Source organism: Cnephaeus nilssonii (assembly GCF_951640355.1).
Source record: "Cnephaeus nilssonii genome assembly, chromosome: 4".
NCBI lineage: Eukaryota > Metazoa > Chordata > Mammalia > Chiroptera > Vespertilionidae > Cnephaeus > Cnephaeus nilssonii.
The window spans coordinates 81,681,224-81,708,901 of NC_137075.1; the positions used below are offsets into that span (position 1 = coordinate 81,681,224).

Here is a 27,678-nt window from a genome sequence, read left to right on the forward strand (position 1 = left end):
TGTGTGTGTGGTTTTTTGTTTGTTTGTTTTTGTTTTTGGTCATTTTAACCTTAATCTGTTCTGAACTATAATTCTGTCCATTTTATTTTCATATTTTAGTACTTTTGTATACAAATAAATGTTACTTGCCTGGCCGGAGTGCTCAGTGATTGAGTGCCGACCCAGGCACCAGGAAGTCATTAGTTTAATCCCGGTCAGGGCACATGCCAGGTTTGTGGGATCACCCCCTAACCACTCCACTGCCAGCCTGATCAATGCCTAACTGCTCCCCAGCCGGCCCGATTGCCCCTAACTGTCCTCCCCTGCCAGTCTGGTCCCCCCCAACTGCCTGCCCCTGCAGGCCTGGGTCCCCCCCCCCCCCACAACTGTCCTCCCCTGCAGGCCTGGGCTCCCCACAACTGCCCTCCCCTGCTGGCCTGGTTACCCCTAACTGCCCTCCCCTGCAGGCCTGGTCACCCCAAACTACCCTCCCCTGCAGGCCTGGGTCCCCCGCAACTGCCCTCCCTTGCTGGCCTGGTCTCCCCCAACTGCCCACAACTGCCCTCCCCTGCCAGCCATTTTGTGGTGGCTATCTTGTGTCCACATGGGGGCAGCCATATTTGACCACATGGGGGCGGCCATCTTGTGTCTTGGAGTGGCAGTCAATTTGCATATTACTCTTTTATTAGATAGGATCTGTTCATATCATTACGTAGTCCTCTGCTATATCATTTTTTTGCTATATTAGTTTTTTATTTTTCAAAACTATATATTTATTTTTTTAATTCCAACATTTTTTTCAATTAGTGTACATTCAATATTATTTTGTATTAGTTTCAGATGTACAGCATAGTAGTTAGACAGTCATACACTTTACAAAGTGTTCTTCCTGATAATTCCAGTAGCTGCCTACCACCACACAGTTATTACAATATTATTGACTATATTTCCTATGCTGTAGTTTACATTCCCATGACTATTTTGTAACTAACAATCTGTACTTCTCAATCCCTTCACTTTTTTTTACACTTTTAATATTTATTTGTTTTGTTTTGTTTTGTTTTTTATTGTCTAAAGTTTTACATTTGTCTTCTTTTTCCCAATTGACCGCCCCCCCCAAGCCATTCCCACCCCAGGCAAGCCCCCACCACCTCAGTGCCTGTGTCCATTGGCGATGCTAATATGCATGCATACAAGTCCTTTGGTTGCTCTCTAACTCTCTTCCCCTCCCCTACTATTTGTCTCTGGATCTATTCTTGTTCATCAAATTATGTTGATCATTATATCCCACATGTGAGTGAGATCATGTAATATTTATCTTTCTCCAAATGGCTTATTTCACTTAGCATAATGCTCTCCAGTTCCATCCATGCTATTGCAAATGGTAAAAGTTCCTTATCTTTTTATAGCGGCATATTATTCCATTGTGTAGATGTACCACAGTTTTTTAATCCACTCATCTGCTGATGGGCACTTAGGCTATTTCCAAATCTTAGCTATTGTAAATAGTGCTGCTATGAACATAGGAGTGCATATATCCTTTCTTATTGGTGTTTCTGGTTTCTTGGGATATAGCCCTAGAAGTGGGATTACTGGGCCAAATGGGAGTTCCATTTTTAACTTTTTGAGGAAACTCCATACTGTTCTCCACAGTGGCTGCACCAGTCTGCATTCCCACCGGCAGTGCAGGAGGGTTCCTTTTTCTCCACATCCTCGCCAGCACTTGTCGTTTGTTGATTTGTTGATGATAACCATTCTGACAGGTGTGAGATGGTATCTCATTGTTGTTTTGATTTGCATCTCTTGGATGATTAGTGACTTTGAGCATGTTTTCCTATGTCTCTGAGCTTTCTGTATGTCCTCTTTTGAAAAGTGTCTATTTAGATCCTTTGCCCATTTTTTATTAGATTGTTTATCTTCCTTTTGTTAAGTTGTATGAGTTCTCCGTACATTTTGGAGATTAAACCCTTATTGGAAATATCATTGGCAAATATGTTCTCCCATGCAAATATGTTCTTTTGTTGTTTTATTGATGATTTCTTTGCTGTGCAGAAGCTTTTTATTTTGATATAGTCTCATTTGTTTATTTTCTCCTTAGTCTCCATTGCCCTAGGAGCTGGGTCTGTAAAGATATGGTTATGACATATGTCTGCTATTTTGCTGCCTATGGAGTCTTGTAGGATTTTTATGGTTTCCCGTCTTACATTTAAGTCCTTTAGCCATTTTGAGTTTGTTTTTGTGTATCGTGTAAGTTGGTGATCTGGTTTCATTTTTTTTTTTTTTGCATGTATCTGACCAATTTTCCCAGCAGCATTTATTGAAGAGACTGTCTTGACTCCATTGTATGCTCTTGCCTACTTTGTCAAATATTAATTGAGCATAATGGCTTGGGTCATTTTCTGGGTTCTCTGTTCTGTTCCATTGGTCTATATGTCTGTTCTTGTGCCAGTACCATGCAGTTTTGAGAACCGTGGCTTTGTAATATAGCTTAATATTTGGTATTGTGATCCCTCCAACTTTGTTCTTCTTTATCAGGATTACTGTGGCTATTCAGGGTCCTTTTTTATTCCAGTTGAATTTTTGGAGAGTTTGTTCTAAATTTTTGAAATATGCCATTGGTATTTTAATGGGGGTTGCATTGAATCTGTAGATTGCTTTAGGTAGTATGGACATTTTAATGATGTTGATTCTGCCAATCCATGAACATGGTATGTTCTTCCACTTGTTTATGTCTTCCTCTATCTCGTTTTTAAATGTCCTGTAGTTTTCCAAGTACAGGTCTTTTACGTCCTCAGTTAAGTTTATCCCTAGGTATCTTAATTTTTTTGGTGCAGTGGTAAATAGGATTTGTTTTTTGTTGCTTTTGTGTGTTTTTTTCACTTCTCTTTCTGTGAGTTCATTACTAGTGTATAAAAAAGCCATAGATTTCTGGGTGTTAATTTCATATCCTGCTACATTGCCAAATTCATTTATTAGGTCCAGTAGTTTTTGATGGAGTCTTTGGGGTTTTCTATGTATAGTATCATGTCATCTGCGAATAAGGACAGTTTTACTTCTTCTTTTTCAATTTGGATGACTTTTATTTCTTCATCTTGTCTGATCGCTATGGCTAGCACTTCCAGTACTATATCATATGGAACAGGAGTGGTGAAAGTGGGCATCCCTGTCTTGTTTCTGTTCTTAGGGGAAATTGTTTTAGTTTTTGCCCATTGACTGTGATGTTGGCTGTAGGTTTGTCATATAAGGCTTTTATTGTGTTGAGGTATGATCCCTCTTTTCCCACTTTGCTGAGAGTTTTTATCAAGAAAGGGTGTTGGATTTTGTCAAATGCTTTTTCTTCATCAATTGATATGATTATGTGATTTTTGTCTCTCAGTTTATGTGAGGTATCACATTTATTGATTTGTGGATATTGTACCATCCTTGCATCCCTGAAATAAATCCCACTTAGTCATGGTGTATGATCTTTCTAATGTAATGCTGAATCCGATTTGCTAGAATTTTGTTGAGGATTTTAGCATCTATGTTCATCAAGGATATTGGCCTGTAGTTCTCTTTCTTTTTGGTGTCTTTATCTGGTTTTGGGATTAGGGTAATGCTGGTTTCATAGAAAGAGCTTGGAAGTGTGCCTTCCTCTTGAATTTTTGGAATAGTCTGAGGAGGATAGGTTTCAGTTCTTCTTTGAATGCTTGGTAGAACTCCTCTGAAAGCCATCCAGACCAGGGCTTTTGTTTGCTGGAAGATTTTTTTTATCGCTGCTTCAATTTCTTCGGTAGTTATCGGCCTATTCAGGTTTTTTGATTCTTCTTGATTGAGTTTTGGGAGCTTGTGTTTTTCTAAGAATATGTCCATTTCATCTAGGTTGTCCATTTTGTTGGAATAGAGTTGTTCATAGTATTTTTTCATTATTGTTTGTATTTCTGTGGGATTGGTTGTTACTTTGCCTCTTTCATTTCTGATTTTGTTTATTTGGGTCCTCTCTCTTTGCTTCTTGGTGAGCCTGGCTAGAAGTTCATCAATCTTGTTTATCCTTTTAAAGAACCAGCTCTTAGTTTTGTTGATCTTTTGTATTGTGTTTTTTTGTTTGTTTGTTTGTTTGTTTGTCTCTATGTCATTTATCTCCACTCTGATCTTTATTTTTTCCTTCCTTCCGATTACACTGGGCTTTTCTTGTTGCTCTCTTTCTAACTCTTTGAGTTGTAGGGTTAGATAATATATTACCATCTTTTCTTGTTTTTTGAGATAGGCCTGCAGAGCTATGAACTTCCCTCTCAAGACTGCTTTCACTGTGTCCCATAGATTTTGGATTGTTGTGTTTTCACTGTCACTTGTTGCCATGATGCTTTTTATTTCTTCTTTGATCTCTTTGGTAACCCAATCGTGTTTGTTTGTTGTTTGTTTGTTTCCAATCGTTGTTTAATAGCATGCTATTTAGCCTCCAGGTGTTTGATTTTTTTATTGTTTTATTATAATTGATTTCTAGTTTTATGCCATTGTGATCTGAGAAGATGCTTTATATGATTTCTATCTTCTTGAATTTGAAGAGACTTTGCCTGTGCCCCAATATGTGGTCTATCTTTGAAAATGACCCATGTGTACTTGAGGAGAATGTATATTCTGTGGCTTTGGAGTGGAATGTTCTGAAGATGTCAATTAATTCCATCTGATCTAGTGAGTCGTTTAGTACTGATGTTTCTTTGCTGATTTTTTGTTTAGAGGATTTGTCCAGTGGTGTTAGTGGGGTGTTAAAGTCCCCTACTGTGGCTGTATTCCTGTCAATCTCTCCCTTGATATTCTCCAGAAGTTTTTTTATGTATTTGGGTGCTCCTGTATTGAGTGCATATATGTTTACCAGAGTTATATCTTCTTGTTGAATTGCTCCCTTTAGTATTATGAAGTGGCCTTCCTTATCTCTTGTTATGGCCTTCACTTTGAGGTCTAATTTGTTGGATATAAGTATTGCTACCCCAGCTTTTTTTTTTTTTTTTCATTTCCATTCGCCTGAAAAACCTTTTTCCATCCCTTCACCATCAGTCTGTGTGAGTCCTTTGTTCTAAGGTAGGTTTCCTATAGACAGTTCCAGGTGGGTGCTTTTTGATTCGGCTGTTCCTTCTGCTCTGTGAGAAGGCGCAGGACCCATCTGCGAATTCACGCCACTTTGTCTCCCCCTGAGCAGACCTCCCAAGCACCCATGGTTGGGGAGGTTGGAGTTCCAGCATTCATGGATTCACAGCTGAGGTAACTGATCCCTGGGCGTTGTGGTTGTAAGGTCCCAGAGATATCCGAGATCTCCCCAGTTGAAGGTAGGTTGGGGTTCCAATCACAGTCAGTCTCCCAATCACAGTTGTCTCCCCTTCAAGATGGTGCAGCCTCTGCAGCAGAGCCGGCCGCTCCAGGAGAGATTTCAGCTGCAGTAGAGGCTGCCCAGTCAGGGGGGACTGGTCTGCCAGTCCCCAACCATCCGTTGGAATATAGCTTTCTCTCACTCACAAATACTGACACTCCCCACATGTCCATGCACTCTCCTTTTGTTCTCTCACTCTCACACTATCTTGCAGCCTGCCCTCCCGTCGGCAGCCATCTTGGATCTCTGCTATATCATTTTAATGCCTACATGTTATTCTCTAGTATAAAGTACCATAATATTTATTTATATCCCTTGTTGCTAGACATTAGTATGTTTCTAATATTTCTCAATTGTAAGTAAATGATTAATATCCCTATAACTAAATCTTGGCATACATCCACAATCATTTGAGAGTGTTTTAAAATTTTTATTTTATTCATATTATGATAATTGTTGAGTGTCTTCCATATGCAAAGCTATGTTAATAGCAGAGGTAAAATGATAAATAAAACAACTGAGGAGATTTGGTAGGTAAATAAGTAGAGATTACTTACTATGGGTGCTAATCGAGACAACTGTGACCAGATTTGGTTATGTTATTGGTTATTTGGGCACATACGTACTTCTCTGTTTTTGCATTTTTTTCTTTTCCTCAGTTTCCTGATAAAATTTCTTAAAGAAATTGGTATCTTTTGTGGTCTCTTTCCCACCAGATTATAAGCTCCGTGATGTACAAGGTGTGTCTTGGTAACTCTATGTCCACAGCACTTAGTAAGAGTACATCTCCTAGATTCGACAGTCCTGCCATTTTTCCCTATACCACCCCGTCTTTCCATGGAACTTACAAACTTCCAACTATGCAGTTGTCCAGAAGAATCTTACAGGGTCCCTTAAAGTGAGTCCAAAAACCTTAGCCAGAGGAGCAGACCAGAAAGTATGGCACTGACAGCAGAATTGCACTGGTGACTAAGACACATCCTCATAAAAGGTACAATGTAAAGCTTTGTACCCGGGGTGATTCATTTTATATTTCTGAAGGAAAAAAAAAAAGTAAGATGGGTGTGTGGGCATAATTTTAAATGGATTTTAAAAGCTTCTAATTTAAAAATTTGGGGAGCTGTTCCCTCGGACTAAATAGATGATCTTATACATTTCCTTCTTGAATATAACAGTAATCATAATCCAGATACACAGAATCCACTTGGGGAAATATCTTTTTTTTTTTATCTTCACCCAAGGATATGTTTTATTTATTTTAGAGAGAGAAGAAAGGGCAGAAAGGACAGGGAGAGAGGGAGACAGAGGCAGAGAGAGAGAAATATTGATATGAGAGAAAAACATCAATTGGTTGCCTCCCATACACACCCCACCTGGGAATCGCACCCACAACCTAGGTATGTGCCCTAATCGGGAATCGAACCTGAAACCTTTTGGTTTATGGATGACACTCCAACCAACTAAGCCACCCTGCCAGGGCTGGGGAAATCTTTTAAAATCAAGTTTGCTATTAACTGAATTTATATTATTCCTAAAACTGATTTATTGAGCTGTCTATATTTCTACCTCAGCTATAAACCAGCTTGGTAATATAGCTTCCAAACCATTGACTTGAACCTTCTAGCCTTTCAAGGCTTAAAGGGCTGAGAAATTCCCATATTAAGAAAAGGGTTCCCCACTATGGAAAATTGCCATCACAGAAGCTTGCCCCACTCTAGTCATGCTGGGCTTGCTTGGCTCTGTCCTAGATGGTGTTTTGGATTTGAATTGCCTATTCCTGCTGCTGCCAATTTGTGAAGCTGCCTCTTCACATTAAAGTATGAACAGAAGGGTAATAAGCACTGAGATAGAAAATTGAATTTTTATAAAACAGGCACATGTAGCAGGAATTATCAAGATAGACTTAACAATACAGTGATTATTTGGGCAAAGCCCAATGCCTTACACCTTCCAATTGGTGAATAAAACATATGCTAACTTGCTAATGCTTACCTAATGTTCTAAAAGTGGAAATTCTAATTATCAGGAGGAATTTTGTCTGAATTTAATTGGTTCTTTTCATCTTTATAAACTTCCTCCTTCCCTTTTCTGTTCAAAATGCAAGGTATTAATTTTCACTTCAACATAATAGATTCCTTTCCTGACCATTTATCAACAGAGGTCTCTGATTTTCTATTGGTTAATCAAAAATATTCTTTCTACTTGAACAAGCATGTGTTTAATAACAAAAGATTCTTCCCACTCTCGGTGACAGACTTTTTTAGTGACTATTACAGTTGACTTTCTTAATCCTTGAGAGTTGATGTTATTGATTCTTTTAAGAATAACCTCCAATTTTTACTGTACTTCTAGAATTTCTTACCGACCCCCATGAAAGTAATATCTTCCAAAAAGTTTTTCCTAATTATTCCATACCAGATTTAATCATTATGTTCCACTCAATATTTATATAATTTCTCCTTATAAGCATTTTACTTTAGTGTTAATTAACATATTTGAATTCAATCAGTGATATTAATTTAATTGCCAATTTCACTCATTTTCCTAAATTTTGCCATGTTTCCTGCACTAGCTTGTAAACTTAAGGTAGAGACCATGCTTTCTTTTTTCTTTATATGACTCCATGTTGCCTAAATACCCAGTGGGACTGAAGAAGGACTGATGGCAATATGGAGTATGCAGCTTGATTTCATACGTGAAGTAGTCACCAAAAAATATTTGTTTTGAGGAATTTATCCTTGATCCCTAAAGAAATTAGTATATGTCCTGAACTATTTTTGTTGTTGTTGTTGTTGTTGTTGTTGTTATCTTGGTATAATAAACTGCTATTATTCCTTAATTTTCAATCCCAGAATTTTTTCTAACTCTTCCACTGTGTCTTCACTCAACTTAAAATTATATAGCTCACAGTTGGTATAACAGATGAAACAGGAAACTAATTAGCAGCTGTTGTCCATCTGTGTGTTTATATTAAATATTTTAAAATAAAAGTGCATTTGCATTCTGAATGCTCTGTCTGAAATTTATAAAATCTAAACATGGGTTTAAAAGCTCTCTCTTGGCTTTGAATTTTATAGTAGACTTCATGGTAAAGAAAAGAAAACTATGCCAGAATCTGGATTGTGGTAATTTAAAGCAGATACAAATTTTAAAAAGGAAAAAAGCCTGAACTAAAAGTGAGTCTTCAAAGCCGACTGCAAAGATATCATTGATGTATTCCTTCACAGAACTGACTCATACATAAATTTTTGAGAAAGCCACATTCATTCTCTGATAGATTTATTTTCAGTTATACTTCTACTTTCTCTTTTATCTGCCTTTTTTTAAGTTTAAGCTTCTTTGACATTTGATTAAGTTAGAATTCTAGGGAGACTGTTATTATTAGTAGCCATATCCCAGGTTGAAGGTGAATGTCAGAGCTTTGCAGAGAAAAAATGCTGTTTCGTGTTTTTGGTTTTTTTTTTGGTGTTTTTTTTTATATATATTTTTATTGATTTTTAGCAGAGAGGAAAGGAGAGGGATAGAGAGCTAGAAACATCGATGAAAGAGAAACATCGACCAGCTGCCTCCTGCACACCCCCTACCGGGTGTGTGCCCACAACCAATGTACATGCCCTTGACCGGAATCGAACCCGGGACCTTTCAGCTTTCAGTCCGCAGACCGACGCTCTATCCACTGAGCCAAACCGGTTTTGGCCTGTTTTGTTTTTTTAATGCAAATCAAATAGTCAAATGTTCTTGATGTTTAAAAAGTGAAAGGGAAAAAAGTATAATATACAAGATGATTATTATATTGCAATGCTCTAGGTCCATTTTGCCCTCTATGCTCCAGTCTATGTACTAGTATGAAGAGAAAATAGTTGCTGTATTTATATAAATTTCATTATTTCCATAGAATCACAGTATGTTAGAATTGAAAGGAACTTCTGATATTAGCTAGTCAAATCTTTCACTATTGGAGGTGTTAGAGAAAATTCCTAACTAGCCTTCTGGTTTTGTCTGTTGCTTTTAGTGAAAAAGATCTTATTTGCCTCATGAGGTAGCACATTTTATTGTTGGGTGGCTCTTATGATAAGGATGTTTTTCCATTTCACTGAGCCAGTCTTTATCCCTGTTTCTTCCATCCATTAGTCCTAATTCTGCCCTCTGGAGCAATACCAAATAAATTGACTCCCTATTATATATGACAACCTTTCAAAGAAAGTACTATTTATGTCTATATAAATATTAAATAGTATCTTCTCTTCAATCCACAGACAATATTATTGCCCATAATATCATTATAGTTGTAATAATTGTACACTATTCATTCCCAAATCTACTGTGGAGAGATGGCATAGATGCCAGGGTTTGTTCAGTTCATTTGTTGAGTTCCTACAATGTGTAGAGATTTGGAGAGGCAATCAAGGAGCCTAGATAAATGAGATCCTGTCTTGTGAGGCAGTCATATATCATTGTGTCATCCTTATAAATTTTACTTTTCCCAATTTGTTGCTTCTCTTTATTCTTTTTAGTTCTTTTACTTGAAATTTCACTTAGACATCAATATACCACTCCTACTTTTTTGCTTATTTACATTTGCCTCCTGGTATCTTTTTGCCCTACCCTTACTTTCAGTCTTTCATCTTCAAGTGTATCTCTTGTAAATAACATTTGAATGGGATTTGAGCTAAAGAGAAAAAAAACCCTCAGTCTTGCATCTGCCTTAAGTTACTGTAACCCTGATCCTGGCATAAAGTTTATTTTGCTTTACCATGAAGTTTGCTATGAAAACATCCCTTGATGTTTTCCTTTCTTTTCTGTTTATATTTGTGTTAAACTTTATGTTTACTATTTATACAGCTTTATTATTTCTTCACTATCCTCCTCATGCTTTTTTTCCAATTTCTGATATTCATAATCAAATATATATTTCTCCACTATTTTATTTTTAAAGGATGCTAAATATATCCCTCCTATAAGGCATCCCCGTTTCTTCTCTGCACCCCCTATACCAGTGAGACCTTTAGAATACTTCCCCCATCTCCTCTCACCCCCTCAACTTTTAGGTAGTATTGCTGCAACCATGCTCTTAATTGCAAGCTATTAAGTTTTCTTTTGTAGTATATCTCTATATTTTCTAGGGAAATCCACATATAGTACATATATTATAATTCCTCAGTTTATGTGATCATTACATATTAGATTTAGCTATATAGTTCTATAAATATGTGTGTGGCTCACTAGCATTTCCTCTTTCCTTGCCCTTTCTTGAGATCTCTGATCTGATTTATTTTTTTCAGAACATTACTTATTAATTTATTATCTGAATTTTTTCATTTTCACAAATATCATTCTTCTATCCTGATGGGTGAATGCTGTCTGACTGGATATATGATTTGGTAGTGGCAAGCCTTTTTTCTCAGAATATGTTGATGTTAATTTACTGTTTTATAATTTTTGGTATTGTAGGTAAGGAATCCAAAGCCAATATTCTCTTTTTAGTAAATCAAATCTTACTGTCTGACAGCTTGTAAGATTTTCTCTTTATCCTTGAAATTACACAATTTTACCAGGACATTCATGTATATCCTAGATAATAAAGAGCTAATATGCAAATGGTTGTCACGCCCTTACACCATCACACCTTAACCCTTTGCACTCGCTTGCTTTTTTCTCGATTCCTGCTACCGATGCTAACCGTGTTGAGTCACCCTCGACATCCGAGTGCAAAAGGTTAAAGGCTCAGACACTCAACACTGGGGAGAGAAGAATGGGGACCAGCCAGGCACAAATGATCTCACGAGAGAGGAATGGGGACAAGCCAGGTACAAATGAGCTTGCGAGAGAGGAATGGGGACCAGCCAGGCTGTGGCCTGGAAGAGGGACAAGCCTCCCACCCCGCGGTCCCAGGCACCTGCGGCTGCAGCCCTGGTGAAGCCACCGGCCCACGGTCCCCTGTGGCTGTGGCCGGCCCAGGTGAAGCCAGCCCAGGTCCTGGGTGCCTTCTGCTGGCCAGAGGGAGGGAAGCCCGGGTCCCGGGTGCTTGCGATCGGCCAGAGGAGGGAATCCTGGGTCCCAGGTGCAGGGCAAGGCAGAGGCAGTTAGGGGCAATCAGGCAAGGCAGGCAGAGGTGGTTGGGGGCAACCAGGCAGGCAGAGTTGGTTAGGAGCAATCAGGCAGACAGGCAGAGGGGTTGGGGTGATCAGGCAGGTAGGCAGAGGGGTTAGGGGCGAGCAGGCAGGCGAGCAGTTAGGAGCCAGTGGTCCCGGATTGCGAGAGGCAGTCGGACATCTCCCAAGGGGTCCCAGATTGGAGAGGGTGCAGGCCAGGCTGAGTGACCCCCCCAACCCGTGCACGAATTTCATGCACCGGGCCTCTAGTATATATATATTCAACCTTGCCTAGAACTCAGTAAATCTTTAATTTTGTAAGTCAACCTCCATTAGTGCTTTAATTATTTGTTTGTTATTGTTAAAATTATATATTTCCTGGAGTAGTTTTATTTCACAATGAGCTACCTATCCTAAATAGTATGCTTACTCTTCTACATCCCATTGCTAGCTTCTAGAATTGCTCGTATTTTCCTTGTCTACTGAGAGATCTATTTGCCCTCAGCCCTCAGGAAGCTGCTACAATACTGAGGACCTGATGGGAATGGACATTTAGTAGAAAAGAGGACCACAAGTGGTAAAGGCACAGAAGTCACAATTCCTGAATTGGCAAAGCTCCAGTGGCAAGCTGCCACTCTTCTGTTAAAGTAGAAGAAAAAAAAGCCTCTGTGCTTCCTGGACTTTTAGTTGTAAAAGTTTGGGCTTTCCCAGCCTTTCAGGATAGGGCAGTGTGGGTAATTTTTAGATAGACTTCCAGGTCAGCTTAAAAATGATACCTTGAAGCTAAATGGATCCCAATTAGCTTTAAATCAGTGAATGTTAGAGACAGAAAGGACCTAGTCTAAATGTTCTCATATTGCAAATAAGAATAATGAGACCCCAAAATGAAATTAGTTTTTTAGTCATCTCAACAATAGAGACAAAATTGGATTCTAGACCTTGTGACATTTAGGCCTTCAATTAACTGTTCTATTTTCTGTCACCTAGTATTTAAATTTTTAGCATTTTAGTACTAAATCAACTCTCTTATAGAATACTTTCATATAATATTTGGCACTCTAAAAGAACAATGGATAGGCACTTAATTTAAGTGAAAATGCATAGAAAGTGTTAGTAAATTAAGATTAATGCTGGTATTTGATTTATTTTTAAATAAATGATTAATCATCATCCAAATCTAATTAAAACTGTGATTGTTAATGAAGGCAGAATTAAATGATATCACAATATCCCTTTAAGATCTGCTGCTCTTTGAGAGAAGGGATGCTACTCATATATACCTAGGAAGCTTTATCTTACATCCCTATTGTGGCAATGGTGAAAAGATATCTCAAAATTTTAAAGTACAGATTATTTTTCAATCATCACTATTTGACATACACAAATATGATTTCTATATTTAGATAATGATAGCTTTTATCTGAAGGTATACTATGTATAACAAAGTATCTTTCACAATGTGAATATTACTATAGTTTAAAAGAATAGAAGAATGAACATAGGGTGACCTTGAACCTGTCACTACCTCCTAGAATTGTAAAACTAAGGCATAGGTTTGAAAGTGTATTGTTCTTTTAAAGCATGAGTATGAATGTAATTAATTTCATTCTTAAATATCAACTGATCTTATATATAAGAAGTAATGTCATATATAAGGTCATACTATCTATATATACAAAAGCCTAAGCGACCAGCCAACAAGCTGACCATCTAGTTGCTATGATGCACAATGACCACCAGGGGGCAGGCGCTCAACGCACAGACATGGAACAGACTGATGAATCTCAAAGGGAAGAGGGTAGGGAAGAGGGTGGGAAGAGATTAACCAAAGATCTTATATGCATACTAGAGGCCCAGTGCAAGGATTCAAGCACTGGTGGGGTCCCTTGGCCTGGCCTGAAGGGATGGATCCGAAACCAGCTCTCCAACATCCCCCGAGACGTCCCAGGTTGCAAGAGGGTGCAGGCCAGGCCGAGGGACCCCACCAGTGCACAGATTGCACCAGGCCTCTAGTATAATATAAACTCACATAACATATAAGATCTGATTGTGATGTTTTATAGTTTTACTCTCCTAAATTTGAGAAAACTAATATGCTATCTCATTAACAAAACTGAGAAGAATTATAATTTTTTTTATCGTACTATAATATCCATAATTTATAATCCTTATTACCTATTCTTCTTTTTATTAATATCATCTCTAAGTCTTAGAAAGAAAGCTCAGTTTTTATTGTTTTAAAGTAAAAAAGTAGGAGGAGAAAGAATATCCTATCTAATAATAGAGTAACATGTAAATTACCATCACTCCGCTACGCCCACGATTGGGCGGCGGGAGGCTGGGGGGCGGGACTCGGGGTGGCCTATCCGGCCATTGAGAGGCACGGATCCGCTGCCACTGAGGGGGGCTAGCCTGCTGTTGAGAGGCGCAGGGGGCAGGACTCCCACCCCCTGTGCCTCTCAACAGCCAGATCTGAGGCCGCTGAGGGGGCCTGCCGCGGACACCCAGCTGCGCCTCTCAACGGCAGGGTAGCCAGGTGTCCGCGGCAGCCCCCCTCAGTGGCCGCGGACCATCAAAAGTGGGGGAGCTGGGTGCCTGTCTGCTCCGGCACCAGCGGACAGGCACCCAGCTCCACCGAGAGCGAAAGCGTGTAGGGGACCCTACACGTGCATGATTCAATCATGCACTGGGCCTCTAGTGAAGTAAATAAAAGAATATATTAATGTTTGTCAAATCTGAGAGAAGGATACATGGGTGTTTATTATATTACTAGAGGCCCGGTGCACAACATTTGTGCACTTGGGGGGGGGGCAGGGATCAGGAATCAGGCCTAAGCTGGCAGTCGGACATCCCTCTCGCAGCCCAGAACTCCTCGCTTCTTACAACCCGCCTGCTTGCTGTTCCTTACCGCTCTGCTTGCTGCTCCTTAGCACTGCCAAGGAGGTGGGAGAGGCTCCCACTACTGCTGCTGCACTTGCCAGCCATAAGCCCGGCTTCTGGTTGAGCGGTGCTCCCCTGTCGGAGTGCACTGACCACCAGGGAGCAGCTCCTGCGTTGAGCATCTGCCCCCTGGTGGTCAGTGCGCATCATAGCGACCAGTCGTTCCGCCGTTTGGTTGATTTGTAGATCAGCCTTTTATTACATAGGATTATCTTATGTTGGAAATATTTCACTATTTAAAATGTAATATAAATCACCAAAAAGAAAATTTGTGGCTTGTAAACAATCCTTAAAGTTACATTTAAGCAAAATTTATTTTAGTTTCCATTTGAATATAGTATTCATAGTATGTTTGTTTCATTCTCCAGAATTGTACTAACATGTCCCCACATTCACTCTCTGGTCACCCAGAGAGATCCCCACCTGCTGCCTTAGCACCCTCTATTTGATGCTTTTGAGCAAGGGTTCATTTTCATGAGAATTTTTCTTGATGACATGTCATATGCCTGAAAAAACTAAGCAATCACTCTGATTAGGTAGTGGGATGGAACAAACACAGCAAAGAGCCAGAGGTCCTGGTCCTAGCTCTGCCACTTACTGCTCTACCTGCCTTTAACTTATTTCTTTGCCTCTCTGAATATCACTTTCCTTTTCTGTTTAATTGGCATAATAATACCTGTTCAATCTACCTCACAGACTGTGAGGGAACAAATGGAATTGTAACATGAAATATAAATGAATTTTTAGATGCTCTGACTGTTGTCATACATTGGTACCTGTCCCTTTTCTAAGCCATAGTCTCTTACTAGATTTCAGACACCAGAAGCATGCAACAGAGTAGAGTCAAAGAAAGGGGCAGAGGGAGACAGGACACAAAGAATGTGCCCAACTTTGACATTCAATGATTTTGTGAATCCACCAGCCATGGAGTAGGAAGCAGCATTCAGCATATTCTTTGAAATATAAATTATAATAAGAATTTAGTATTAAATTCATTTTAGTTTGTTTTTGCAAATTAGAAGTTTTTATGTGGACAGTTGATGACTCTGCAGTTTTAAAAAATAGGAAAACAGTCTTTCCTGTGAAAGATTTGAAAACAATGAATGAGAAAAATATCACTGAAAAGTATGTTTATTTGCAGTCATCATTCCAGGACCTTTATCCACCTACAAAGATTAATACCATGATGATGTGTGTGACACTGATGCTTTGTAGAATCAACATGTTATAAACTATATAGTAAGATTATTGAAATTAGCTAATGTCTCTTTATACTAACACAGATGTGTATTTCATTTATAATATTCATTGTCCATTCACCTGAACCACATTCCACATCACCTGTATTTATTATGTTTTTACCATTTACTCCATTAGGCCCACCATTTGACTCAGCTTAATGATAGTATGATCCAACATGGCAAAGGGCCTGGAACCCTGGGTATGCAGTGATCAGGAACCCATCACATGCATATCTTATGGTATTCCACTGCAAGAAAAAAAACTGGTATCTATCAAATAGTTTATGTTTTACACATCGATCCTACTTTTGTTGAATACCTGGGTACCTTTTTGGCTGCATAAGCAATTAACTGGATGACTTTACTTAAAGGGTCCCTATGTTAGTAGGTTGAACCTCATGTGAGCCATTTTTCAAACTTTCACTTTTTTTTTCTTTTGTCTCTTCTCCTTTGGGAGCTCACTCTTCAGAACCAACCAACTCTCAATACACTCATGGACAGGCCAGTGCTGAAGGAGAAGGAGAATTTTATCCAGATTCAATAAGAAAACCTAATAGTAAATAGTATTCAGGCTGGAAGCAGGCCTGGCTTGCTGTTGAGCCATTTAGACTCCATACACATAGCTGTGTGAATGTATTTGAGGCCCAGTTTATGATTTTCTTTTGTGTTAGTCATGGATATATTTTTTTTTTAATAAAAACAGCCAAGCATGCCAGATTGTTAGGTATGTTTGTATGATAACATTATAGCAATAACAACTACTAACCCTTCCTAAAACTTAGTTTGTACCAGATATTATTCCATAAACTGTTTCATATGTAGTATCTCAATTGATCCTCATAACAACCCTAATTATCCCTACTTTATAGATGAAAGACTGAGACAAAGAGAAATTAATTAACTTATCCAAGGCTCTACATCTAGCAAGTAATAACACCAGGATTTAACCTTGGTAGCCTGACTTGGAGTTCATACTCTTAATCTCTGTGCTGTGACACCTCCCAACTAGTTTATCTCTTGTAGAGGCTGTTCACAGCCTCTCCGTCAATCTCGAATTCCTCTCCTTACCTCTGTCACCCCTGAACAAAAAGTGAAATGATGTCCTGGTTACAATTTATTTTTATTTTTCTCCTTCTCCTCCTCCTCTTCCTTTTACTTGAATAAGCTTCACTACCATGAAAGATTTGGGAGAACATATGCTATCTCATTGAGACATCATTTGACATAAAGTTAACAATAACCTACTAAAGCTAGCTTAAGCTAAGAAGGGATTTATGGGAAGATGTAGCCATATCTCATGGAACCCAAAAGCAAAAATAGGCCCCAAGAGGTACTAAAAGCAAGAACTAGTAAATCAGAAGCTAGGATTTCTCCCTTTTTAGACGTACGTGTTAGATGTCCAAGGGGAAATAAGGGATACACACCCACCCTTTTCCCACAGGGTAAGAAGGGTGTAGTCTGGACAAATATTCTTCAAAAGGCTCATTTTCTGTACTCCGTCATTTGAAGGGAAATGCAGGTGCCATGCACATTGCCCAGTTGCTTTTATGGATTAAAAATATTTAAGAAACAGACCTTTTGAGCTATTCCCTGCCTTCCTGTTCCTCCGTAAGCCCTGACACCTGTCATTTTGGGTTTTTTCTCACTTAATTAATCCCAAGTTAGGCCTTTGCAGCCCTCTTAACATCCAGAGGATAAGACCCTTGACTTCACTCCATCTCTTCTTCCCAGGTCTTTGACCTGTGCAGTCAAAGGGGCTGGTACACTTGTCTTTTTAGTTGACTCTCAGGAATCTGCCTAGTTTCAGTCCCTAATATTCATCCTGTCCCGATACCATCTCTAAATGTTTCATATGGTCTCTGCTTTCCTTGTTCTTTTTTTATCTATCCTTTCTTTTCTCAGGAAACACCTACTGGCTCCTCTTATTTTTTAGTGAACCCCTCGTACCCATTTCCCATTAAATGAAGTCCAAATTCTTGAGCTTGAGGGCCCTCCAAGATGTCTTACTCCATCTTTCCCAGTCATTTCAAGTCAAGTCCTTCACTCTAGGTCATTTATTTTCCCCACTGATCTAGAAGCACCACAGGCTTCATCACAGGCTGATCCTCTTTTCCTATTCCTTTCTACCTATACAAACCCAGCCCATTTCTCAAGACCTGACTAACTTAGGTTAGACAGTAGTCCCTCTAAAGAATCTTACGTGGTATCTCCAACACAGAGCGAACAACTGTCCTGGTTTGCCTGGGATTTCCTAGGACATATGACTTTCAGTACAAAATCTGGGATATTCCTAGGCAAACTGGGATGGTCAGGATGCCTATCAATACCTCATAATTTCCCCTTATTATGTTACCCTGTTAGATAGAGGGGGGAAAAAGAAGAAAACCCTATGAAAGTACCAGTAGCCACTACTTCTGTGCTCATAATTCTTTCTCCATAATAAGAGTTATGCTCCTGTTCGCAGAGACCCTTTGATTCCTACTTTGTACAGAATATAGTGCTGTGCTCAGGTTAATGCCTACTCAGTGAACAACGTGGTTTAGTTTAAAGTGGGCACTATATCTAAAACATTTTCCTTGTGTATTAATGTGTTTGTCTTTGTTTTTTCCAGCCCAGATGACTTACTCAATGCCTTGAATGAGGGTATCAGTCGTGCTGATGTCATCATCACATCAGGGGGTGTGTCCATGGGGGAAAAGGTATGAAAAATGGGGATCATGGAAATTTGTTTACTATAATATCCTTGCTTACAGATGATTAACTGTGATCTGGTAGCTCTCTGAGACATAACGAGACCCCATGGGGCTTCAGAAATTTCTGGGCATACAGAAAAGGATGCTGTCTAGGTCAGAGAGCTTACCTCAGAAGCAGCATTGAAAATCCCACAACTTGCATTATGGTTTTGATCTCCCCCTGGAAATTTCTGGTTTTTTGCTCAGTCAACCTTAGTACATTAGGACTTCCTTTATATGTAATATTTACTCCCAAGTTAAAACTCCAAGATTCTTCCTTCTACCTAAATTTAAATTACAGATGACCGCCCCCCCACCCCGACACACACATATTTCAAACCTGGTTACCCACAAGGGAGAAAGAGAAGATTAGGTATTCCTTTGCCCCACTTGAAAAATAGTCATAATCATAATCATCATAATGATGAAAATAAAATACAAGCATTGATATAACTATATATATAGGATTTTATAAGACTAAGTATATTTGCATATGGTATATGCTTACTCCTATAAAATTACAATTTGGATATCTCAGTATCATTAAATTTATACATATGTCTAAATGAAATGTGTTGGTCCATGATTATTATTGGGTCCATTGAATAATCTTATAAAAGTAAAATATTCTTTACTACGATAACCAACATTATGTTTGGCACAATAACATTTCAGATCACAAAATATTTTGCCAACGTATAATCCCTTTCCATGTTTTTTTAAATCTCATATTAATGACTGAACTGAAAATTATAAAAATATTGTCATAATAGCAACTTTTACTAAAATTCATATTTTCCAAAAGCTTGATATATTTTTAGCTAAACCTTATGTATATGATTGTTCTTGGTCCCTGCACTCACTAGCTAAGAAGCTGCCTTAACCTGACTCTTTCGACAGTGAATTCTCTAGGCTCTGAGAACAAATGTCAGAATTCAGTAACCTGAACAAAGAATGCCTGCTTTCATTCCCAACTTTAGTTTTAGAATGTTTAAGAATATCAATTCAGATGCTAAAGCCATAGAAGAAAAAGAGAGAATCTCAGTCCAAGATTACCATCACAAATGACATCCAAGAGCAAAGCTATTAAAATGTAGGTAGGTATTCTCCTTATAGCAGATAGTTTGCTGCGTTAGTCTTCCCTCAAGTCTCCTAGCAGTCTTCAGTCCTCGGTATGGCAAATTACTGCAGACCTTCTGAGATCACAAAGGCTAGGGCTGAAGTCTGCATTATAGTAGACCTATAATGGCTGTTTTTATTATCATCAAACTGCCTGTGGTGTTCCGAGTATCACAAGAGCAATCCTGAAGTTGAGTACTTAAATATTAATTTTTTTATTCCCAGGGAGTGTGTCATGTATAACTTATATTGGTTATTCATGAATCTAATTGTAGGACAATAACTATTTGTCAGACCTAAAGTTTGTCTTTCCTAATACTTCTGAAGAGGCAACAAGTTTATAACTAACAAAGATGTCATTTATCCTAGGGCTATCCTCACAATTAAACAGAACCAATATAGTAAGGCCTATTGCTTTTCTTTATAAAGGAGCCAATGAAAAATGACTCTTTCAGAGTTGCTTCCCTCAAAATCTCTCCTCACTGCTACCTCCCTTGCTTCACACAGACTTTTTAAAGAGTTTTTATTTTTATAAAACACTGAAAGTTTCAGATAAACAGAATCTGCTTTTTGTCCTGAAAACTAAAGAATTATATGAAGTACTATAAATTTTCTACAACCTGCAAAATTGTAAAATATCTCAAAAACAATGAATGGTGCAGATAACCAAGAAGAATATACTTAGCCTGGATACCTAGTAATTATTTATTTATTTATTTATTTATTTTTGCCTATTGAACAGTCTCTTAAGTTTTCCTAATAGTGTCTCCATTACCTCATCTGATCAAAATAATCACAGATAGTTTTGATAAAAAAAAAAAGGGTAGTCTAATAGGCTTACCCTAATTATTTGGCAGCAAGACTGTTAATTAATAATATAGGCCTTCTTGAATTTGTTGCAGATTTATAGTTAAACAGCAATAGAATATTAAAACTAATCAACAATATTCTGAACAAATAAATACAGTAAAAATTTTCCTTATAATTTTATTCAGCCCTATATCATTCCCACTCTGCTAGATCTTGGGTTAGCAGTCTGTTTTCATGAAACCATCTGCTTCCATTCTAAAGAGTCCTGGGATTCCTGACTCAGTTCACTGGTACTGTATAAAAGTTATCTAAGCTGTATCTAAGCCTGTACCCAAGACTATTCTTTGAAGTGTCAGTATTTCAAAGTTCCTCTGACATTCCTCCCTAGTGTTCTGAATCTGCCTTTGTTGCAGACACAAACTATTGACTGTAGCTTATAGCTGAGCCTACTGCAAGCATCAGAGTAAAACAGAAACTCCATAGATAGCAGATACTTAATGGCTGTGCATCATTTGATGCTGTAATCAATAATATCAGAATAGAAGATAAGTAAAATTCTCTATTGAGATACAGTATCAAATTTTTTCTTTTTTAAATGTATTTATTGATCTCAGGAAGGGAGAGAGAGAGAGATAGGAAACATCAATGAGGAGAGAGAGAATCATTGATCAGCTGCTTCCTGCACACCCCACACTGGGGATCAAGCCTACAACCCAGGCATGTACCCTGGCTGGGAATCGAACTATGACCTCCTGGTTCATAGGTCAACGTTCAACCACTGAGCTACCCCAACTATTTCATAAAAATTTTTATCAGTGTTTTCCCTGAGAGTAAAAGCATAGTGGACAGCTAGGGCATTGTCAAATTTCCAGGCACTTCCCATAAAGCATAAAATTTCTTAAGTAGTTATTTTAATAACATTTTACCTATATGAATCGAACCTTAGGGCACACTGAGCATCTCTTCTCAGATATGACAGCAACTCCCCTCCCATGACACTCTTAAAATGGGGACATTATTGAACAAACCTAATTATTTCTAAACATCTCTTTTTATAAGATGAAAGCACAAATCTTTATGATTTCCTAGAGGACCCTCTAGAAAATTTGAAAGATAGTTTCAGGTGTAAAAGATATTCTGAAGTTTTTGGGTTTTTTTTTCTAAATTTAGGCCTGATTTTTAGAAGGCAAAATCAAAAGAGTTGTCAAAAAAGAATTGTGTACCTGATTTAGATAGGATCATGGGTATCTAAGAAACTACTTAGTTACCTAATTTTCAAACAACAATAAAGTATTTTAAATCATTCCTCCCACCAAGAACAAATATAAAAGCTATATTAATTTTTTTTAACTTTTAAAGAAAAAAAGGAAAAGATAGGAAAAAAAAGTGAGCCGCAGAGAATTAAAACTGGAATTCTTCATCATATTTTTCTTCAATGCCTTTACTAATTCCTAAGCCAAGGAGAAGGGAGATATAATGGTATCGGAGGCCAAAAAGCCAAGCATAAAACAGTAACTAATAAATTAATTAAATGAACAGAATTTTTCAGTCTTAGTAGTTCAGAGCCTGCCATATAGGAGGGGCCTTCGCAGAAATCTCAGGTTTTCAGTTTAAACCCTTGAAAAGCTATGTTCTAGGAATAAGGACAAACTGGAAAAAGAAAAAAAAAAAGCCTTCTCAAAGACTGAAATATCCCTCTCAAATTATCTCAATACTGGATTAGAGCATAGTAATCTTAGTTTACCTTAACTGACTGCCAGAAGTTTCTGGAGGAATATATTATCATCCAGAGCCTCTTCAATTTTTCCACTTCAATTTTTTAAATTACCAGCTAAAATTACTAAAAAAACGAATTTAAAAAAAAAAGATAGAAAAGCCCTAAAAATGATGGACTTTAAAACATTGTAATTAATATGTTTAATAAAAAGGAATGACAAAATGAAGAATTTTACTAGAAAACTAGAATCTACTCATAAGAATTAAATGAAAATTGTAGAAAAGGGATGAAAAAAGGCATAACAGACATATGAGATATGGTAAAAGGTCTAACATATATGTAATTGGAGTCTAGAAGGAAAGGAGAAAGAGTAAGCAGAAGCAATATGTAAGAAATATTGGCAAAGAGTTTTCTCAAGTCAATAAAAGTTATCAAGTCAGAAATTCAAGGAGCTCTGCTAATCTCAATCAGTATAAATAGGAAGAAATCATCCTTAAATAATTATAGCAAGACTACTGAAAGCCAAGGACAAAGAGAGAATCTTACCAAAGGACATATTTCCTTCAAAGAACCAACAGTAAAACTAACAGAAATGATTTAACCAGAAATGATGGTACTCAGAAAACACTGGGATGGCATTTATAAAATGCTAAATAAATAAATAAATAAATAAATAACTGCCTCTGTGGAACTGTGTATTCAGCAAAAATTTCCTTCAAAAATTTAGATAAGGACATTTTTAGTTAAAAACTGAGCAGACCTATACTAAAGCAAGTTTTTAGGCAGAAAGATTATGGAAGCATGGAAATGCAGAAAGGACTGAAAAGCAAAAAGAAAAAAGGAAAGGGTTAATATGTAGGTAAATGTAAATGAGTGTTGATTGTATAAAATAATAATACCTTGTAAGGTTTAAAATATATATAAAGTCCAGCTGGTGTGGCTTAGTGGTTGAGCATCGACCCATGAACCAGGAGGTCGCAGTTCTATTTCCAGTCAGGGCACATGCCCATGTTGCAGGCTGGATCCCCAGTGGGGGACATGCAGGAGGCAGCCAATTGATGATTCTCTCTCATCATTGATATTTCTATCCCTCTCTCCCTCTCCCTTCCTCTCTCTGAAATCAATAAAAAACACATATAATAAATAAATATAAACATATAAAATATAAACAATAAAATATATATCATCTGTATAGTATATGTAGAAAAGATATATATCATACTTAAAATGTATATGAAATTTGTGGTACATTATAGCACAAAAAGCAGAGAGGAATTAGTGGAGTTAACATGTTTTAAATTTCTTGTAATGCCTGGGAAGTGATAAAAATAAATTATGGTAGACTGTGATAAGTCAAAAATGCATATTGTAATCTCTAAAATAATAATCAAAGATTGTATAACTGACAAGCTAATAGAAGAGAAAGAAAAACAAAAAATTGTGTCATTCTAGATTTAAATAATGAATTGTCTGATACTTATAAGCAACACACTTTAAATGTAAGAACACAGCTAATTGAAAGTGAAAAGTTAGGAAAAAAATACAATGAAAGATAGCGGGTGTGGCTCTATTGATATCCAAGAAAATTAGGGTAAAAAGAATTACTAGATATTAAGAGGGACATTTCATATTTAAATGTTTCAGTTCATCAGGAAAATATAACAGTTCTAAATTTATTGCACCTTATAATATAGCCTCAAAATAAATATCCAGCCCCAGAAATTCAGAGAAGTCTGAGAAGATGACTGAGACTGAGATAAGGGTAGGGTGGAGAGAGGAGGATAGAAAGAAGTATTCCAGATAGAAGGAAGAACATTTTTAACTACTGGAGGCAAGAAAGCTTTATAAACTTGAGAACAGTATAGTCTTGCTGACAGGGAGGAAGGTAGCGGGAGGGAGGGAGATTGAGATTGATTGATTGATAGATTGATTGATTAAGGAATGGGACTAGGTGAAAAGAGGATTGCTTGATGAGAGAAATGATTGGTAAAAAGGGGCTAGAAAATATAAGAATCATAGATATTAAAATATGAGACGTTTTCCTGAAGACCAAGAAGTTCTTCGTGCCTTCATGAGAATTGTTTTCAGGAGATTTCTTTTATAGTGTCCCATAGCTTGTGAAATACTTAAAATTTTAGTAGATTATTAGACTCACCCTTGGATTAGTGAACAAGATACTGGGTAATAGATCAAGAGGTTGAGAAATTTTAAGGACTGCTATTTTGCGGGGGGGGGGGGGGGGGTTGGGGGGTTGTTTTTTGTTTTTTTGTCTGTCTGTCTGTAAAACCAACTGCAGGGCAATGTTGCTTTTCTTTTCCAAAGATCAGGTTTTGTCAGATCACTCTCAGTTGGTCATAGCCTGAGTTGATTGTGTTTTTGCTAGCAATTGTGCTAACAATTAAACTCCATGACTTTCTGTTTAGAACTCCATCCTACTTTGTATTTGTGTTGGTTTATTTAGAATTGCAATCTGTGGGCTATTGTCCAAGTCTATCCTGAAAAAACGTACATTATTTTAAATCCATTAAGCAGATTAGTGTAGGATGCATACATGTGGCTTCCTTGCCCAGGCATGACTTCTTAAGCCATATTTGTTAACATCCTTTCTCAGATGTTAATTCTGTCTTAAAAGAGAGACAATAACCCACCAAGTAATAACTTATATATTAATGTAGTTATTTGGTTTTTTAGCTAAGTACTCCTACTAGGATGCATTTTTTATAAGGACAAGAGCATTATCTCTTTTGTTCAAGGCTATCCCCTGTACCTAGATTGGTACTCAGAATACAACAAGTGCTCAATATATATTTATTGAATGAATAAATGAATGACTGAGGAATGAATATTTGTCTTATGCAAAGTCAACCTCACTAAAATAAGGTGGTTTTTTATTTTAATCTTATAAATTCATTTTATCTTCATCTTGAAAGTCTGGTATTCAAATGCCTGAAAATAAAGTGATTCTTTTTCATATTTGCAGGACTATCTCAAGCAGGTGCTGGACATCGATCTTCATGCTCAGATCCATTTCGGCAGGGTTTTTATGAAACCAGGGTATGAAAATAATCTTGTTATCTCATATATGGGCTTGGTTTGGCTTGCTTTAACTAGCAAAGCTTTAAATGCTTTCTTCTTATATAGTCTATGATGGATTACCTATTTTAATGAAAGAAATATTATAGTAATAGAATTCTTTGCACAAGTGCAGCTCCTATCTGAAATGGGTATTCATCTTCCTTATGAATCACTGAGTTTGGTATAAACAAAGCAAAGCAACTTACCAAACCTTTTTCCCTTTAATTCCCATGTCTAGTTCCTGCTTTCTTTTTTTCTTTTTCTCTTTATACTGATTCTTTGTCTCTCTTTGAAAACATTTCAGTATGAAAATTCTCAAACATACACATAAGTAGGAAGTACATTGAAGCCCCCATGAACCATCACCTAGCTTCTGTAACTACCAACATTTTTTCATAATTGCTTTATCAGCCCATCTCACACCTTGTTGGGGGGACAAAGGGCTAGATTATATTAAAGCAAATTCTAGACATGTCATTTTTATATACATCTCAAATAATAACAGCAGCAGCAGTATCCTCTTATGTAATCACAGTGGTATTACCTCGCCTAACAAAATAAATAAGAATACCTTAACATTTAATACCCTGATCATATTCAAAATTCTCCTATGTGTTAAGAAAAAGAATGCCTTCTTATAATTGCCTTCTTATAATTTTCGTTTGCATTAGGATTCAGATCAGTGCACTCATTGTATTTGGCTGTTAAAGAACATTTACTGTCCCCCTCCTTTTTTGTCATGCCATTGACTTATTGAGGAAACTGAATCATTTGTCCTAAACAAATGGATTGGGCTGATTGTTTCTTTGTAGTGGTATTTAATTTGTTCCACTCTCTCCAGGATATTCTATAGACTGGAAGTTAGGTCTAATGGCTTGATTAGATAAAGATTCAACTTTTTTTTCTTTGTAAGAATACTTAATAAGTAGTATTTTATACTGCTTCTTACTACCTCCCAGGAGGAAAGAAAAATAACCAAATACTAATATCTTGCACATATCCTAAAAACTAATAACTCCCTAAGGAAGGACTGATGGAAATTCTATAATCAGTTGTAAATCTTTAAAGAATATCAAACATTGGTGTTGATGAAATATGTGTGGCCATGTCTTCAAGCAGTTGTCTACCTATTCAGACCCCTGCTACTCTGTAAATCTTTGGTTCCCTATTCAAAGGCTCAGTGTGTGGGTGAGCATTCCAGCACCACCTCCATGCCATCAGGGACAATAACAATAATGCTGTAGTTCAGAATTATACTCTGATGGGGGCCCATGTGAATCCCAAGAGAGAGTAGAGGTGAGACTGTGAGGAGCTGTGGGAACTATTACCATATTCCAGAAGCCTTTTTTAAGTGTCCCTAGCCCTTATAATCTCCCTGATTTATTGGGTACTCATGTCAGTTGTAGGATAGCGATCAGTCTTTGCTTCCATGACTTTGCCATTTAAGTATGAAGTTAAGATAATCCCTAAAGTTTTCTTCACAACTTGATAGAACTTAAAATTCTTGGCATTTTAATTCTGTAGTTACCCCAATATGGCTGCTACTGACAAGGTTCTTTTATTATTGAAGTTGTTGGATTTGGATCATTCTTGTTAGGAATATTTTATCTTAAGCAAATATTGCTATGGTATGGGTTCATAGGCTTTTTCTTTTCCTTTCCCTATGGGCCATACAAATTTGATTAGAATACAGAGGACATCTCAAAAGTATATCAATGTGATTCTCACTAACCCCAAAAGTTAAATCAATTATTTCCTTTACAGTGAGAAAAAAACCTGGCATTACTTGCCCTCACCGCTAGAAGAGAATTACCTGTGTAATATATATTTAAATTAACCTCAGCACCTGTGATGTATAATTTTAGTACTCTTTTTATTTTTAGTCTTTTATTTACCACTTTCTTCAACTTTGGGACTTCATCAGTTCCCTTAAAGTCATAATCCCTGTGACTTCACTCATTGTATAAGTTCTGTTACATTCTCATCTCGGGAGGGGAATTGAACAATAAGTGTTGAGTTCCAAGGAAATGGTTTCCCAGAGCTTAAAAACACTTCACAGTCTAGCAATAGGACACTCATGACAGCAATGCATAACAAAATTTTTTGTTGTATTGGAATCTTTTTTAAATTAGTGCCTTTAGATAAATCATAGTACCTGTCTGCAAGATGCAAGATGATTTGAATTGGCTTTAAGTACAGTAGATGGAAGGTGTTATGCATTCCCTCCTCACTCTTATTATGCATGTTAGTTTGCTATAGTAAAGTGGTTTAGAAGTTTAAATGGGTTTATACTTGTCTAAAGGTAAGATATTAAAGGTAATTGTGCCTAATAGTACAGAACAAATATAAAAGCTCAGAACACTTTAGTCTTGCTCTTCCCACATACAGTGCATTTAGAATGTAACTAACCTTTTTCATTTTAAACACAGAGATACTAAAAAAAAGCATTTGGATTATTATCAACCAGATCTACCAATCACAGTTTTTATGGGTCATCTACGGCGAACATAGCTGTTTTTGAGAATGCATTTTGGAAATTATTTTCATCATACAGTAACAATCATTGCCAAATAACCTATCCATAAATCGATATGACAATCTAATCTCATCTTTCTAAACTACATCAAAG

The 27,678-nt window shown here is 37.3% G+C and overlaps 1 protein-coding gene across 2 annotated transcripts in view; it reads left to right on the plus strand.

Moving 5' to 3' along the window:
• GPHN (gephyrin) overlaps window positions 1-27,678 on the plus strand; it is a 422,394-nt gene that overhangs the window by 384,705 nt on the left and 10,011 nt on the right. For both annotated transcript variants that reach the window (XM_079768794.1, XM_079768793.1), the window contains 2 exons: window positions 18,208-18,295; window positions 24,955-25,028. In XM_079768794.1, the coding sequence (XP_079624920.1) occupies window positions 18,208-18,295; window positions 24,955-25,028 (162 nt within the window). The remainder of the gene's footprint in view (window positions 1-18,207; window positions 18,296-24,954; window positions 25,029-27,678) is intronic.